This window comes from Larimichthys crocea, chromosome XII (genome assembly GCF_000972845.2).
Source record: "Larimichthys crocea isolate SSNF chromosome XII, L_crocea_2.0, whole genome shotgun sequence".
Taxonomy (NCBI): Eukaryota; Metazoa; Chordata; class Actinopteri; family Sciaenidae; genus Larimichthys; species Larimichthys crocea.
The window spans coordinates 20,028,612-20,045,544 of NC_040022.1; the positions used below are offsets into that span (position 1 = coordinate 20,028,612).

Consider the following 16,933-nt stretch of genomic DNA (forward strand, 5'->3'; position numbering starts at 1 on the left):
TTCACGTTTGCCTAAAGATTATTAAGTTATGATTGTGCATGGCAAAGCCATTACTGTAGATCCAAACAGTCTTACATAAGAGTGTTTGGATGTCAAGAGGAAAAACATACGTGGTTGACAGCTAAAGTTGAACCACTGAGTCTTCGAATACTGGGCTCAGTGCCGGCATGTTGTCATATAGTTAGACTAATGACCACGCTAAGCTTCTGTCAGACCCAGTTTTTATAATTGTTCACAGCCCTTGTTGCTCCAAAATAGAGACATACCTCTACAAATATGAGCATTATTGTTGGGATAATCCCTGTCCATGCTGCAAAAAACAGTACAAAAGACTAATCATTTTGACACTCCAGTGCACATGCTAACACACTTTCTGAGTCAAAAATGTGTCAACTACATGTGCAACGCTGGCTCAGGATTATATGGGCAAAGATCGATTTCATTTTCCAGTGTTTGTGTTGATTTCATCACGAGCCAATTTGTACTGAAACCCATTTCAACTCAGCAGGATTCACTGCCTAACACGAGGCACGGTTTGGTGGTTTTGTTGGTTATTAGCAACCGTGTAATTACACCCATAAATTTCCAGAATCTCCTGGTAAAACATGTATTATTTGCTGACACGATATTTGGTAAAACCGCACGAGATTCATATGCCTCATGTAGAAAATATGAGAGCATGTCAAACTGCTGAACACAGGCTGCAGTCACACCAGACAAAGTCTCACTAGTAAATCTAATGACCACATTTGCTGATATTCTTACACGAGGAATATTTTTTCATATGCTGGTGTGCTACTGAGGCTGCTGCTCTGCAAGCTTTTCCTCACAGAGCTCTCCAGAGAAGTGATTGGACGGCTGGAGAGCCAATAGGCGGTGGAGCAGGAGGTTATTTGAACTCTCCTCTCACGGCTCAACTAAACCAGACAATATCCTCTGACTTTTCAAACATTATTCTCTTGTAAGAATCCGTCATCGTCACGTCTGCTCAGTCACTGCTCCTGTGAGCACAGAAAGAAGCGCGGAGGAACTTTTTTTAACCATTTTATTTAAATTTACTTTTACATCAAGTGTATCCAGGATGGGAACCTGTTGCTTCTATTTACATCTGGAAGTCTGCTGATGCACCTGTTGATCGAGGGGAAACTCAACTCTGTTTAACAATGGACAAAGTTGCTGTGATGAAGTCAGACACGCTGCTTCATTTGGAGGACAACAGGAGGGCAGAGGAGAGGAGCAGATTGGACTGTGTAGACTTACCTCAGAGCAGTTTAACAGACGGAGAGAACACAGACCTGCTGGGATGCGAGGACGCCACTGAAAACAGCTGTCCTATCAAGTACAGAAGATATGGGTACGCCCTTTTTGTTATGAATATTGTTTTGATGGCATGATGAGCAGTTAAACAGGAGATAGTTTGTAGTGCAATTGAAATATGTATCCTAAGGCAGTTAAAAGATAATTCTCTAATCTGACGTGTCACATTCAAATGTTTTTGTACTCCTCTACATACATATTTGAAAAGTTTTTTGGAGTTCTTTACACATTACAGACTAAAAATATTTCAGCATTTTGTTGTTTCGTGCATAGAGGAGCTTCATAAATCTTAGGCACCTTCTGATTCCTCCAGGTCTCGTCTGGGTGGGGTCAAAGTTCGGCACAAGAGACAGGTGCTGCAGGACATGGCCCGACCACTTAAACATTGGCTGTACAAACATCGGGACAATCCCTATCCCACCAAGACGGAGAAGGTCCTGCTGGCCCTGGGCTCACATATGACACTAGTCCAGGTGAGAGAACAAGCTTGTGCAAGAATGATAGCAGGATGAAGGCCAAGTGACTTCAGGGATGTGTTAATATTGAATTATTTGGGTTAAAATGAAGGTGGTGATATCCTGTAACAAGGTGCATCTGTGCAGGTTTCAAACTGGTTTGCGAATGCTCGACGCAGACTGAAGAACACAGTGAGACAGCCAGACCTGAGCTGGGCACTGAGGATCAAACTGTACAATAAATACATCCAGGGAAACGCAGAGAGACTGAGCGTGTGCAGTGATGACTCTGACTCAGATGGTAAGAGCTGCAATGAATGCAGTGTTTATCAGTTTATCTAATGTGAATCACTTGAATCACTCAGTTTTGTTTTCTTTGCTGCAGATGAAGAGTGTCCCTTACAAACTCCTATCAGCCAATCAGACTTTGGCAGGTCATCTTCCCACAAGAACGTGCTCCAGAAACAGGGCAGTGTAATCGCCATGGCGGACTCCGCCAATAGTGACGACAGCGCGTCGCCTCCGTCCAAGTACAAGAGCAGTTTACTGAATCGGTATCTGAACGACACCCTGCGCCACATGATGGCGGCGAAGGCCGATGCGGTCACCTCAGCCCGCAAGAGGAGGAGCCACTCTGAGTCGTTCAGCTCCAACGAATGTGATCGCGATGTCGTGTCCCCGGCGTCGTCCTACGAAACAGAGGCCAACTTTGTGTACCACATGGGTGAGAGATGTCAGTTTTTGTCACATTATCGCACATTAAAGTGATTGAAAAAAAAAAGTATGTTAACACCTCAACTCAATATGTTTAGAATCAGGGAAAGCATGTAATAATGCATAACACTCGTGCATAAAATCATGACAAAATAAGCAATCAAAAAGGTAAATTGGGAATCAATGAGATGATAGCACCCCCTGTCCATAGAAATCATTAAAGCATCGTCCTTGTTAATTGTAGATTTATGTTGAATGTGCAGTAAAATGACACTTTAACTGCTCTGCTTCCCTTCAGTTCTTTTTTAACACACCACAGTGTACAATAAAATAAGAACAGACTGAACAGAAACTTCCACATGGCTCCTCAGAGTTCCCTGACATTAATAAATCTTTGGCATTCCACTGAAAGTCAGAAGCTCTGCGAAAGTCAATTATAAAGTTACAGCAAAACTGGGTGGGAGATTGACACCTGGGTGCCCTTTCAGACCTATAGGGAGCCCAGCACCCTGACAACCCTCAAATCTGCTATGGTACAGGAGCCAAAACCTTTACAAACATTACTAATAAAGACCCATGCAGACGCTGAAATCTCTCATTTTAAAATTGGATGGAGCTTGTTCTGGCTGCCGCTTGCACACCGCAAATATCATTTCCATATACTAGAATGTGCCATTTGTTCCGCTTCAGCTTCTTGCCATGGTGGAAATGTCCAGTCCAGTCTCAAGGACAATTACAGAATGTCTGAGACTTTATTCTTCCCAGGGTGAGAAGTGGAAGCCTCAGCCAAACTGTAGAATTGGAGCAGTCTGTCAGTAAAGCACTGAAGACGTCTCGTAGAGCGACTGTCAGAGCTGCCACTCAGCTGTGAGACAACGCAGTGCGAGCTCACTAATATCCCATTCCCAGTGTTTGAGGGGCAGTTTTGCTTCCTTGACTCATGTATGTTTTGGCAGACAGCTTCTCCCAAGTGTTACTTTTCTACTCAAAATCAGTTTAAATTTACATTATATCAGAAGAGCTGTGAAAATATTTTTGAAACCAATTCTGCTTTTTAGCATATCTCTATATCATAGTGTCACAGTACAATTAAAAACAGAATGCTTTAAGTTTCTTTCCGATTATTTTTTGAACCATTTTCCTGGCAAACATCAAATCCTGGTCTGAGTTGAAAGATTATTTACTGGATATTTTTATTGTCTCTGACAGGGCTTAATTTGCATCCGGAAAGCTCAGTTTAACCTCAAATTGTCCTACAGATTGGTAACTTCAATAATTAGGAACATTCATTTCAATTTTAATTTTAACAGACTTGTACTGTAATATATCTAAAGAAGCAGTGAACAAGTGAAATGGTATATAATACATGTGGTACAGTGCGGTATTTATTTGACTAATGCTAATATAAGTATTGTTATTTACCTCATTCATTTTGGAGAATAATGTGACATTTTGAGAAATTTGCTTATCCACTTTCTTGGCGAGAGTTAGATGAAAAAATTCAAACTCTTATATTTGCAGGCTAAATATTTAACTATAGCTATCAGACGTTAGCTTAGCATTTAGACTGAAAATGGGGGAAAAGCTATCATGGTTCTTGAATGAAATATACGATGTTAATTAATGATTTATTAATTGATTGATTAATTTTGGAGGTGTTTGACTGAGAAGCTGATCGGCTAGCTGTTTTCCTCTATTTTCAGTCTTTATGCTAAGCTAAGCTAACCATTTTGCTACCTTTAGCTTCACATTTAGCATACAGTCATGAATGGTATCAATTTTCTCATCTAGCTCTGGGCAAGAAGCTCAGTTTAACCACAGATTATTGTACAGATCAGTTCAGTAATTGGGAACACTCAGAAATTGAACAGACGTGTACTGTACTACATCTAAAGATATAGTGAACAAGTGAAAAGTTATATAATACTTGTAGGTACAGATATAAACAATGATAATATAAGTATTCTCATTTACCTCATTCATTTCAGGGAATAATGTAATATTTTGGGAAAAAGGCCTATTCATTTTCTTGCCAAGAGTTATTGTAAGCTAAATATGAAACATCTAGCTGTAGCTAGAAGATGTTTAGCTTAGCATTTAGACTGGAAATGGGGGAAAAGCTAACAAGGCTTTTGGCCCAAATGAAATCTAAAATGTTAATTAGTGAGTTTTAGATGTGCTTTTTTTTTATCTTTAGACAGTGGCAGGCTAGCTGTTTTTCTAATTTTCAGTCTTCATGCTAAGCTAACCATTCTGCTGGCTAACTTCATATTTGGGGTACAGGCTTGAGTGGTATCAATCTTCACATCTAGCTCTGGGCAAGAAAGCAAATAAGCATATTTCCCAAAATGTTCTTCAAACATATTACTCTCATACTTCAAACCATATTTCTTTTGGATCATTTAGGGGTTTCTTGATGTCATCACACACTATGTGGGTAGCACTGTTGAAATGTTTGTGCAAACTTTTAATGTATCCCTGCTGGTCATATTAAGAGTGTTTGCAACCCAGTACGGCTCCTCTGTGGAGGTGAAGTGGAAAGTCAAGCTGCCAGACTCATGACAGGCACTAACACCATTAACACGTTTATACTCCGCCCGGGAGACGGCTAAAACAGTCACTAAACCTCGGATGATGGACTAATAAGTGATGCCACTACACAGTATCTAACAAGGACACTTTAAACATATCAGTCCGAATCCCACAGGCAGTTAAAGTCTAATGGAAGAATATGTTGTGACTAAATGTGACTATTTACTGTACAGAAATATGAGGATGGTTATACCACATAATATGGTACTCACATCAACTGCAGTGTTTCCCTTAAAAAGGCTGGAGAGCCATAAATGTGACCAGCATCATGTTTTATTGGACACAGAGCGACAAAAAACATATCTGGACAAACGCCTTGCTGCGTTTTCCACCCATTTTGTTTCAAATAAAAACATTCATGCTGAGTGGGGAGTCTCTTGTCCGCAAATACATATCCGCATTAGGGAAATAAGGTGTTACAATATTTTCTCAGCACACAGTTTTTTCCAGCATAGATCCTAATGACACACCTGTGAGATGACTAAAAGTCACTGACCATGGCTTGTGGGGGGATTTAAACTGATATTGTGGGAGAACATCCAAGACTTTAAATCAGCTCATGCAAACATTATTTCATTCTGAGGGTTAAATGATACAGGATTTATGATAGTGAGCTAAAACCCATAATATACACAAACTTGTCCAACTTTCATACAAATTAAAACAGAGTCTTCATGTCTTCAAAGAAGACAATCGATACCTCTTTCATATCTGCCCATTAATAACGAAGCTGGAACCCTGGATGTATTATTGAGAGGTGGATACAGCATTGGAGGGCTCCATTCATTCTTTCATTAAAGGTGCTTAGTGATGCATGAAGCCCATGCTTCCGCATTGTGCGGCCTATAGAGATTTCTGCCAGCTAACTTCTGGTTTAGCCCTCCGCTAACCTGAATAAAGATAAAATGATTCAAGCGCATCGCTCTTTGAGACTTTCCAAATGGTATTGGACCAAAAGGATCAAATTCTAATAGTAAAACTAATAATTTTGTGGGGTTTGTGACGAGAAAAAAACAAGTACTGTATCCACAACCACTTCTTCCACAATATAACCATATTGGAAAAGGACATACTTTACATTACACGGCTACTTAAATACTTAAAATAACCCAATAATTTGATACAAAATCATTCTATTGCATCCGCCGTGGTCCTAAAGAATCTATTATCAAAGCAGTGGTCTGTTATACAGAAATAACAGATTGTCGAATGTCATATTCCACAGGCTAAGCAAACCGGTTGCTTGCTGTAACTTCATATTTGCCATTCAAAATTTAAATTCTCAATGAGAGTGGTATCAATTTCCTCATCTTAACAAGAACAAGTTCATATGTGTGCTATTCTTCATTTGTAAATGAGGCTTGTAATCAGGTTAGAGGTAAGCTCTAATATTAAATTCTAACTAAATTGCACCATTGCAGCACAATCTAATATCAAAAGAGCAGTCATCAGCTTCATTACCCCTGTAAAATTTTGTTGTAACTGATCTCGGCTGTAAATTTGAGACTCGCCAGAGGTAAAACAACGTTTTTCTCTTGGTAATAAATACAACAGAGGTACAGAAGTACTTTCTTGGCAAAGCATGTTATAGCTAAAGAGAGAAATGCTCAGGGACGTTCAGTAGCAAAAAAGCATAAAACAGCAAAATGATTTAGTATCAATAAGTAGTTGCTCTTGGCTCCAGCTTGGCTTGAAGAAATCAGAGACTGGGATGTTTCGGGCTGTTAGCATTGAAAGACTGTGTTTCACAGTGGGCCTCTAATTTCCCTGTCTATTGCTCTCTGAAGAAAAAAATTGACGAGCTTCTATCTGCTCCAATGAAAAAAGGCAATACTCCAAAACTGAAATGGAAAATATGTTCTACATATAATGCATGCTTATGCACAGGCCACAAACAGAAATTACACAAGCAATATAATACTTCTCCAAAGTCCTATTTATCCTGTTCCTGCTTCTGAAATAGCCATAGATACTGTAGTTTAATTTGAGGACAAAAATAAAGACTGACCCTTCCTTCTTTCACAGATGTTCTCAGGGGTATACACTCCCCTGTCTCTCAGGCCTTGATTAAAAATGATAAATATGTGCAAGGACAGGTTTTGGGAAAGGAATGATACACAGTGGACCAACTTTACAGGTGCTAGCGGAGCTGGAAATCTAAAAATCGCAGCGTCAATGCTCACGACACGATGCAGATATCAGATCTTTTTCCTTTTAAAAGCTCAAGAGAAACTCCATTGCATTTGTTTTGGCTGGTTCAGCTGAGCACAGGCAAAATGGTGCTCTTCACTGAGTCAAGCTTTTTCTGGCACTGTAAAACCAGAGGGACATACTAGACAAGAAGTATACACACATTTATATTGAGAGATGCACGCACAGACACACACTAAACCCACGCATATGCACAATCTCCCATGAATACACACTCACACACATGCTGCTAATTAAAAACTCCCATATATTAATACTAGGTATCACTAACATACAGCCATGAAGCCTAATCTAACAGTGATTGTCCTCTGAATATTTTCTGTTTGCAATTTCACTGCTATCACGTCAGCTGATTCATGGCATATTTAGGTGAGTCTTTTTCTTCTCTGTTACAGATACAATGGACTATACTTCAACTAAATGTGACAGGTAAGTGCGGTCATTGCTCAATCTGCAATCAAATCAGCTGTTTGCACTTTTGAACTTTCATCAGTTTGAAAATGAATACTATTCATAATCCCTCCTGGAAGTTGTTCTTGAAATTGAACCACCACCTCTAATCCATCTATATAATTCCGGCTTTATATCAAAAGATGATATCAAAGCAAATGCACCATTTCTGCTTTGGATTTCTAAAGTTTCTCCAGCTAGATTAATTGAGGAATAATGTATTCTTCTGCTTCATACTGCTGTTTTTCATATATACATATATTCACAGGGAGAAGAAGCAGGAACGAGGCCAGCAGAAGCGAGTCGATCAGGGCTGGAGGGAGATCCACGCCGCCGTGGCTCTGACCAACTTGGCTCAGGGGCAGAGCTGCACGGCAGACCAGAGTGGCGTAACCCTTCCCAGTGTTGGCACAGCACAGAGCTGCACCCGAGAGCCCTTCACGGTTACGAGGACCACTATCATAGACAGGATGTGTGTCACAGGACCCACCTCTGCTCTGAGGCAGAGCTGCACCGTGGGGCCCACTCTCACCAGCCGCATCATCCAGAAGTCCTCTCATATCTCTGAGGTCCAGACTGTTAATGTGGCCCTGGCAAACAGTGTGTAGGCATTTAATTTGAGCATCTGGCCTAAGCACATCGTTCCATATAGGAATACCAGATGCCTAAGTACCTTGCAATATATGTACAGCCTCTTTAATTTTGTAATGCTGATAAACTTTGACATTTTCAATTATTTTTACATTGTAAAATGGAAAACCTGACCTAACACAGTTGAAGATTTTCTACTGTTTTTGCCATGTTTCTAATGTCTTCCTATTGCCGTCTGTTGCAGTAAGTTATATTAACTTCCATGAGACTGGATGATCATCCAATGCTAAAGTCTGACAGCAGCTATTTGAATAAACCCAATGTGAAATGTTTTGACCAGTCGTTTGCTTTAAATCACTGCTCTGCAGTGGCTGAAGGAGCATAGTTAAGTTTTACCGAACTGTACTTAGTGGTAGTTTTCATGTGTGCAATTGTGGCTCTCCAAGTTTCATTATAGGCAAATTGCTTTTTAAAAGGTTGCAATATGTGCAGATGGGTGGCATCCTGAACTGAGCACGTTGAGACAGTACTCAAGCTGTAACATGTGCTGTGATTAAAATTCTTCTGATGAGCATTGATGAAGCTAAAGGATTCACAGTGACAGCTGGGACATTTTGGATAATTTGTTGCAATACATGTCAGTAAATGTCCATGAAATATATTGCACATGGTTGAAACGTCACAGGGGACACAAAGGTTTCCTTATACAAAGATAAAGCACCTGGAATCAATCCAGGTTACCCAGTAACCCAGAACAGACAAACTGAACACAAGCTCCAGATGGGGCCTTTAGCATTTTTCACCCACCATGGTTTCTCCTTCATGCTAGTAGGGAGGATGAGGCAAGGTGGTTGCAATCAGGAACTACACCACTAGATTCCACAACTCCTACACACTGGACCTTTAATAGATCAAATAGCTAAGAGTATATGAAAGAGGACGTTCGTAGTAATGAACAAAGAATTATCACCCAATTCAGTTATCGGCCAAAAGGCAAACTGCCGACAAATTAAGCAACTAGCCAGTGAACATTTAGAATTTAGAAGATAGCTAAAGAACTAGGTAGGTTGTAATTTTTGCACTTTTATTTGTCAGGTCACAAAAAATATGACTCCAAATAAATGCTAACGTTGCTCCACCTTTTCTGTAGGCTACTGCTACCTAACAAGTTCCCATATCAACTTAAAAAGTGATGTCAACCCTGTGTTTATGACTATTTTCTACTACCACCAAATGTCCTTAAAGTCTGTAAATGCAGCCTCAACTTTTTGGAAAAGGTCTTCAACGTGAACTTATCGTAATGCAATAATAAGGTAAGTTGCTCACAAGTACAATGATTTCTCTCTGAGGATCAAAACCTTCTTTTCTTCAACAGCCAGCATCGTTACGATAGGAGAGACATACAAGTGTCATCTGGTTCTGATGTTGAAACATAATATGAATGCCAAATTTCAGGAATTTCCTGACCTCAGTATAGCTTCATTTGTCAGAAACACATGTTATTTGAAATATACAGTGGTGGGAGAAGTATCCGGATACTTTTCTTCAAATAAAAGCACTAATACTACACTAATACTAAATCTGTAACATTTACTTTAAAGTACATTAATAGATGTTTAACTTAAGATAATTTTCACTACTTTATATACTGTTTTGGTAGTTTAATCTAAAACATCATATTCCATTATTACGCAAGATTTGTTGCATTGCTGTCCCGTGAGAACTACAAATCTCTAAAAAAAGTCAATTTTTCATTAAAAACAGCCCTGTTTTCAGCTAACCCAAGACTGTTTTTAAACAGTTTATCTTCATACGTAAGGGATGAAGGGACACTTAATCCTTCAATTTATCAGAAACTTTGTTCGCCAATCACCAAATCTGGAGATACAACGTTCATATGAGAAATTGTAATCTCAAAAGTAACTAGTAACTAAAGCTGTCAGAATGTCTTTGCTTTTGATATGTAGTGGGGTCGAAACATAAAGCTACATAAAATTGAAACAAAAAAGTCCCTCAAGTTTGTACTCACAAACAAATAACAGTAAATGCAATTTGAATTTCTCAACTGGAAATAGACATGCTCAGCCTCAGGGGAATATTGGTACACTGCCTTTGAGGACAGACTTGTGGGGAGTGTCCTGTTTCATCTGGGGACATCCTGACACCAACATAAGCTTGTAATCACACTCTGTCCTCGGGGGCCATTTTACAAAACATGATTAACAGGATTTTTCCACTTGTGTCCTGGTTTTTGGTCTGCTCTTCACATTTTGTGCTAAGAATGTTTTCAGTCTTGCATGTTCGACAGGCTAGTCATCAACAAAGTATTATGGAAACAGTACCTCACTCCTGTTTCCACTGTAAACCTGTTTTCGATTAGGTGGGCTTTCTACACAACATGGAAACAAAATGGCAGTTCTCAAATGGCAATTAAACAGTAATTAGTCTTGAGTGACGGCATCTTGAGGTTGTCATTTATTTAAGTTTGAAACAATACAAATGTTACTGGACCATAACCCTAGCAGATGCCATTCAATATTAAGGCAAATATCATTTTTACATATTGCTAAATAAGATTCAAATAGGTGCACAGCAAAAACAACAGGGAAAAAGTACAAGGCTAAAGGGGCGAAAAGGTCAACATGATTGAAAACAGGAAGAAGGAAGTCAAACATTATAGAAACAATACATCAAACAAAGGTCTTGGGAATGCTCTCATACTGTAATGTATGAGAAATGCCTTCAAGTCATTGGGACATTAAATAGACCACAACACCACACAGAAACTGCAAAAACAAATGGAGAAGAATGTAGGGTCAAGTTGAACTCAAGTTAGCAAAATAGTATATTTTATTGCAAGTGCTCTTAATACTGTAAACTTCAGACATATAGCTATAGAAGTTATGGTCCAGATCAGACATGCAAAGAAAAGAAAGACAGGTTTGGTTGCAGAGAATCCTAAAAGACAAAGCTGATTGCTTGTCTTTCCATGGAAAGAGGGGGACACAACAGGAAATTTGATGGAAATCATCATCAAACAAATAATAATTGGATCAAAAAACAAAAATAAACAGGTGTCAGTAACAGGAGTCCTTCGTAAAATTTCTTATGTTAGCATTCACAGTGTTCTGGTTGCATAATGACAGTTAAAGTTTGTTGTTAAATGGAGGCAAACACACTCCACATAACAAGTCTCTTCCACCACTGCTCCGTTTAAGTGATGTGTTATGTATAATATAAAGCTTGCAAGTCTATGCGCTGTGGAACATTTTGTACTTTAACTTTGCAGCTACAGAGAAGGCAACGTTTATATCTCACAACGCATAAGCAGGGAACTAGTTTTTTCCTTAAAACAAGAATTAAGGAGACTTCTGTATTGATTATAATGGAATCATTTGGAGTAAAATTTGACAAGCTATGTACTTTAACCTACAAATTGGTTCATGTTATAGGCACTATACTATTAACCTGATGCCTTAATGTACAACAGAATCACTGTTGCCAATAAGATAAACTCAAACCAGACATGTACTCCTATGACGTACACTTGGCATGGTTATGTCAATTTAAAACACTATACTTCCTTCGACAAGAGGCTATTTTTTTTTTACAATCCTTTCATTCGTGTTTTAAACAGAAAGTAGTGACATGTGACAGATGATGGTTGAAAAGGAAGTGTGCAAACAGCAAAGTCCTTTCGACTCACAGAACTACTCCAACAATTAGCTTTTAAGAACTCATCCAGGCCCACCTCTCCCTCTCTCCCCCTCTGTTTCTGGTCCGTAGTCATTCCTATCCGGTTGGTGTTTTTTTTGGTTCTGTCCACTTTCAGGGTATGGAACAGTATCCTCCACATGCCCTGCCACTGCCCTGATCCTGGTCCCCCAGACGGAGCTTCTGACCTTGGTGTTCACTCTCCCAAAGCCCAGGAGTCTGGAGGATCTTCTCCACAAGCTCCTCAAAGGCACATTGGACGCCGTCTTTGGTCTTTGCACTGGCCTCTGTACAAAAAAAAAAGATGGTTACCAAGAAGAAAAACACTGGTAGAGCACATTTATAAAAAGAAAAAAACCTTACACATCAGCTTTTAAATTTAAAAATATCCACGTGTTGACAAACATGACATATAAAGTATAAAAATGACTTCATTTAAGAAGCAGGAGGAATCCAGTGGGATGAAGACATCCTCACAGCAGATTAAATCCATGACATCTTCTTGCCCAACCCTTTTCGAAACCCCTTAATTTAGCCGTTCTAAAATGGAAACTCCACAGAAATGTTAACCTAATTTCCCAGAGAGGGGCAGAGTGGAGATGAGAATCAGGAACACGTGTAGACATGGATCAGATAAATGAAAGCCACTAGATTTGAATCATAATGCACTTCTTCTGGAGTAGCTGCATCTCTCAGTGCAGCTCTGACAGTAGAGACTCAAAAATGCCAAAACAGTATAAACAACGCAACAAACCCAAACTAAATGCACGACTTACTAAGTGATGTCTTGACTGGCTCCAACTACGCAATTACAGTTTTGACTTTTGAGTACAGTATGGTACATTTTAGTGGCTCCAAGTTACATTTTATGGTTGTATTAGTTTAAATGACCATGTCTGACCACGTCTGATTTTACACCAACATGGATACTTACCAATAAAAAGCATAGAATGTTTCCTAGCAAACTTCAGCCCCTCATTTCTGTCCACTTCACGGTCATCCTGAAAACCAAACATCCAGACATCCTATGTCATTTTCTCTATGAGAAATACACATGGTAAAGGAATTAGTGTTTAAACATCATGTATTACACAGTGTAGCAGCCACAGTGGCTGGTGAGCACGTTTATAAAATACTTTTGAGTATTTCTGGTGTTGTATGATTTTCATTTTTGCATATTTGCATCTTTATGGTGAATAGCTTGCATATAAATGATCAGCAATCCAAAATCTAGCACCGTATGCGTCACTCACCTTATCGATTTTGTTCCCGACAAGCATTTTTACAATGTCATTGCGTGTTGTGTAGGTTTCCAGTTCATTCAGCCAGTTTTCAAGCTTTGTGAAAGTGTCGCGCTTTGTGACGTCATACACTGTCAAATCCATGCAAACGGAGAAGAGGAGGAAATATTTTAAATAAGTACAACAACATCTTCACAGGACGCTGCAAATATCTGATGCCTGTTGATTTACAATCGGAAGATTTAGCAGATGCCATGATCCAAAACAGCTTCTATTGACTCCCTCTTGATAAAATTACAGGCAAACAATAAGCAGGAAGTGACAAACAGTATGTCTGGGACCCTGGAAGGATCATATGTAAATAAAGTGCTATGAAAAGCACAGAGTGGATTTGTTTTGTTATGTTTTATGTTACTGGAAAGCGGAAACCATCTAGGTCTTGTATTGGACACATAATATGGCTTTATAAGCTGCACTGTTTACCAAGGATGACTCCCTGTGCACCGCGGTAGTAGCTGGGCGTCAGGGTACGAAACCTTTCCTGTCCAGCTGTGTCCTGCAAAGGTAAACACACTTAATATCAATGGCAGCAAAGGACTCCGTGACAGTAAACTTTTAAGACCAACAGGTACACTAGCCAAGTCCCAGCATCCACACTCAAAGACTCTGACGTTGATATGTGGTCGCGTTAGGTCTGCAAGGTCTCAGGACTGTCCTACTGTGAAAGTGCCCACTGCCTGAGGAGTCCTTGCAGACTTTTTTGCGTTCTTATCCTTCATATTGTTCTAATATTAAAAACAGAGATGACCGGGGAAAGTTGTTAAAAAAAATAATGACAGAAACAGAGAAAAAGTTCACAAAAATCTCATTTACATGTAGATGTGCGTGTACATGGTTTCATGTTAAGCTAAATGCAATATGAGCCTTGCACCTGTCTCAGCCCACAGTACATGTGACTTCACACAGTGCTGTACTCTTCCTCATCAAGTATTTTAAGGTCTGGCCTCCTCCTACACAAACACATTTTTGCTAAAAAAGATGAATAATGAAGTCTATGTGTGCTCTGTATTCAGGGCTCAGGTTATTGCCTCACTCTGTACACTGTGTTTTCATTGGACGCTGGGACTGGGCCACTGTACGCCTCATGAAAGGACGTTTTTCCAGTTTCTTTCTGTAGTTTTCTGGCTGAGTGCTGTCGCCATCTTGTGGAGGAGATCTGTAGTTCACCATGTTTTTTCCTGACAACACAAACAAAGTGTAGACAATGGCATAACGACCTCAGTCTTACCCAAATGGCGAGCTTCGCTCTGTTCCCATCTATCGCGAGTGTCTTTACTTTGAAATCCACACCTGATCAGTCACAAAAGAGAGAGAGAGGAAAGACTTTAAAGGGCTTTAAATGATCAAGTTTAAACAACAGTATTGTCCATAAGTCTATACTTTATATGTATGTGTGTGTATTACCTATTGTTGCTGACTGCTCTGGGTCAAAAGTATCTTCTGTGAACCTCAGGAGGAGACTGTTGGGGAGAGGAAAGATAATATGGAAATAAGCAGGGCAGTGCAGTACAATAGGCTTTTGTGAGTTGGCTCGCTGGTTTTCTGTCTGTCAGTAACATGATGAAAACATTTGCTCGACAGTTTTAATGTTGACAGCTGACAGAGGAGCGAGCAACACTCCATCTCTGAACCCAAAACAATGTTAAAAAAAAAAAAAAGTTGAAAGTTTTCCAGCTGGCATGGCTTGTTATCTTACTGTCACCTTATTGACGGTGAGTTTGGGGCCTAAACAGGTAGAAAGAAAGAAAGACAGCAGCAGCAGCAGCAGCAGCTGCTGAGGACCGGCTGTAAACTTACATAACAGCAACTATATCAACATTCACAACAGGCTAGCTAATAAGCTCGCTCCAAACAGAGACAAACCTGGACTTCCCGACTCCACTCTCGCCAATTATCAACAGCTTCAGAGTCGTCAGCACGTTTTCATCCATATTCCTACGGGAGCTAGTTTGGACTTGCACTTGGCGACGCTTTTATCGGTGAATTTTTACTTGTTTTTAGGGCAGCCGACGGCTAGCAGCTCAGATGACAGCCTGCTGTTCGCGCAACTTCCGGCCAACCTGCGACGCGCGTGACGTCACGGAGGTTCACGAGATTGAAAACAAAGCAACAAAGAGCCCGGGTTTAAAATATAATATAATATAATATAATATAATATAATATAATATAATATAATATTAATTCTAATATACAATATAATATAATATAATATATAATATAATATATAATATAATATAATATAATATAATATCTGTATAACATGTGTTGCTATTGTGTTTTGTGGCTTTCTTGCCAGGTCACCCTTGTGAAAGAGGTCTTGATCTCAATGGGTTTTTTATCTGGTTAAATGAAGGTTAGATATAATATAATATAATATAATAAAATAAAATAAAATAAAATAAAATAACAATAAAATAAAATAATAATATATCATATAATAAAACTAAAAATATAATATAATATAACTGTATAACTGTGTGCTATTGTTGTTTTGCAATGCAACGCATTTGATACAGTTGGCGTTTTTGGCAACTTTTTGCTGTTATTTTAGAAAAAAAAAACAGTTTTGTCCATAACATTTTGAAATTATAGAACATGTTTTGAAGTTTTTCCTCTTTTTTCTTTTTCACACAACACTTTTTACAGCCTTTTTATTTCACTTTGTGGTAGGTGGTTAACAGTTTCTGTCCTTGTTCAGGCAAAGATGCACCGTACACTTCCCACAGTAGACCTGCATTATCGTGTTAATGATATTTTGATGATGATATTTGCTTTCTCTCTCTTATTCCTCTAGAACTGTTATTGTGGAAATACTCAAAATGTATTTAAATGTGGCACTTTAGGGATTAGTTAGATTAATTAAGTCATCAAAATAGTGTGTGTTTGTATTTTAGTAAGCATTATGTGGATTAAATTACAAATTTGTTTTAACACGATTTAATTGTAATATAAAGAATGAGTTACTTAATAAATATACATTCTTTCAATGGAGAAAATACTTATTTTAAAAAATGACTTAGAATTTTGATATTACTCTCGCCGTAACTTTTTAAAAATTAGCAGTGATTTTCCTGAAAAAGCCAGGGGCTGATTGACTGAGAGCAGACATGTTGGAAATTACCAAAAGGAAACTTAGATGCCTGTAGTGGCATGATGGTCCACCAGGGGGCAGAGTACATGTATCAGATCACATACAACAGATTTTTAAAACCAGAATCAGAAATACTTTAATAATCCCAGGGGGAAATTATTTTTTGTTACAATACTCCAGTATACAAACAAACAAAAACAACATATGTAAACACGTAACCATCTATAATCATCTATTAGGCTACAGAGCTGTTCTTTGGTTGTGGTGTGACAGGTACAATCCCGGTCAGCCTGGACAGTGTGGAAGCCATCAACTGAGATGTTCTGGTCCCTAGTGTCCCTGTGCAGCCCTGTCTCTGTGAAGCTCTGTGACCGCACATGTCCCATAACAACCAGACTGGATTGTATGTATGTAAATAAAGTCAGCTTTATCCGGAGTTTGCTTTATGAAAAGGCTCAAATAAATGTGTCATGTGAATGGACTGTGCTGTCATGCCG

General features: G+C 39.0%; 2 protein-coding genes across 3 annotated transcripts; one reads left to right on the forward strand and one right to left on the reverse strand.

The window, feature by feature from the left end:
- The first annotated feature begins 943 nt into the window (after positions 1 to 943).
- LOC104930850 (homeobox protein Mohawk) lies at positions 944 to 8,658 on the forward strand. Of its 2 annotated transcripts, none has more exons than XM_027285600.1 (6): positions 944 to 1,354; positions 1,631 to 1,790; positions 1,920 to 2,073; positions 2,158 to 2,505; positions 7,685 to 7,718; positions 8,008 to 8,658. In XM_027285600.1, the coding sequence occupies exons 1-6, from the start codon at positions 1,164 to 1,166 to the stop codon at positions 8,345 to 8,347; spliced, it is 1,227 nt and encodes a 408-aa protein (XP_027141401.1). In that variant the 5' UTR covers positions 944 to 1,163; the 3' UTR covers positions 8,348 to 8,658. The 2 variants fall into 2 exon arrangements, with proteins under 2 accessions (XP_027141401.1, XP_019112553.2); XM_019257008.2 differs by having other exon boundaries at positions 2,158 to 2,496.
- A 2,124-nt stretch (positions 8,659 to 10,782) lies between these two features.
- Positions 10,783 to 15,418, reverse strand: LOC104930847 (ras-related protein Rab-18-B). Its single transcript, XM_010745734.3, has 7 exons — positions 15,209 to 15,418; positions 14,750 to 14,805; positions 14,574 to 14,635; positions 13,769 to 13,841; positions 13,298 to 13,416; positions 12,979 to 13,045; positions 10,783 to 12,331 (listed from the first exon to the last, which is right to left on the reverse strand). Exons 1-7 carry the CDS (start codon positions 15,274 to 15,276, stop codon positions 12,159 to 12,161), a joined length of 618 nt encoding a protein of 205 aa, XP_010744036.1. The 5' UTR covers positions 15,277 to 15,418; the 3' UTR covers positions 10,783 to 12,158.
- Between the last annotated feature and the right edge of the window lie 1,515 nt (positions 15,419 to 16,933).

Bases quoted from the DNA above. Each gene is read 5' to 3' on its own strand.
- LOC104930850 (XM_027285600.1), top strand. From the start codon at position 1,164: ATGGACAAAGTTGCTGTGATGAAGTCAGACACGCTGCTTCATTTGGAG. The intron at 1,355-1,630 runs GTACGCCCTTTT...TGATTCCTCCAG, and splicing joins ATCAAGTACAGAAGATATGG to GTCTCGTCTGGGTGGGGTCA. The intron at 2,074-2,157 runs GTAAGAGCTGCA...TCTTTGCTGCAG, and splicing joins TGATGACTCTGACTCAGATG to ATGAAGAGTGTCCCTTACAA.
- LOC104930847 (XM_010745734.3), bottom strand. From the start codon at position 15,276: ATGGATGAAAACGTGCTGACGACTCTGAAGCTGTTGATAATTGGCGAG. The intron at 14,636-14,749 runs GTAATACACACA...GTGACTGATCAG, and splicing joins AGAGCAGTCAGCAACAATAG to GTGTGGATTTCAAAGTAAAG. The intron at 13,046-13,297 runs GTGAGTGACGCA...TTTGGTTTTCAG, and splicing joins TCGGGAACAAAATCGATAAG to GATGACCGTGAAGTGGACAG.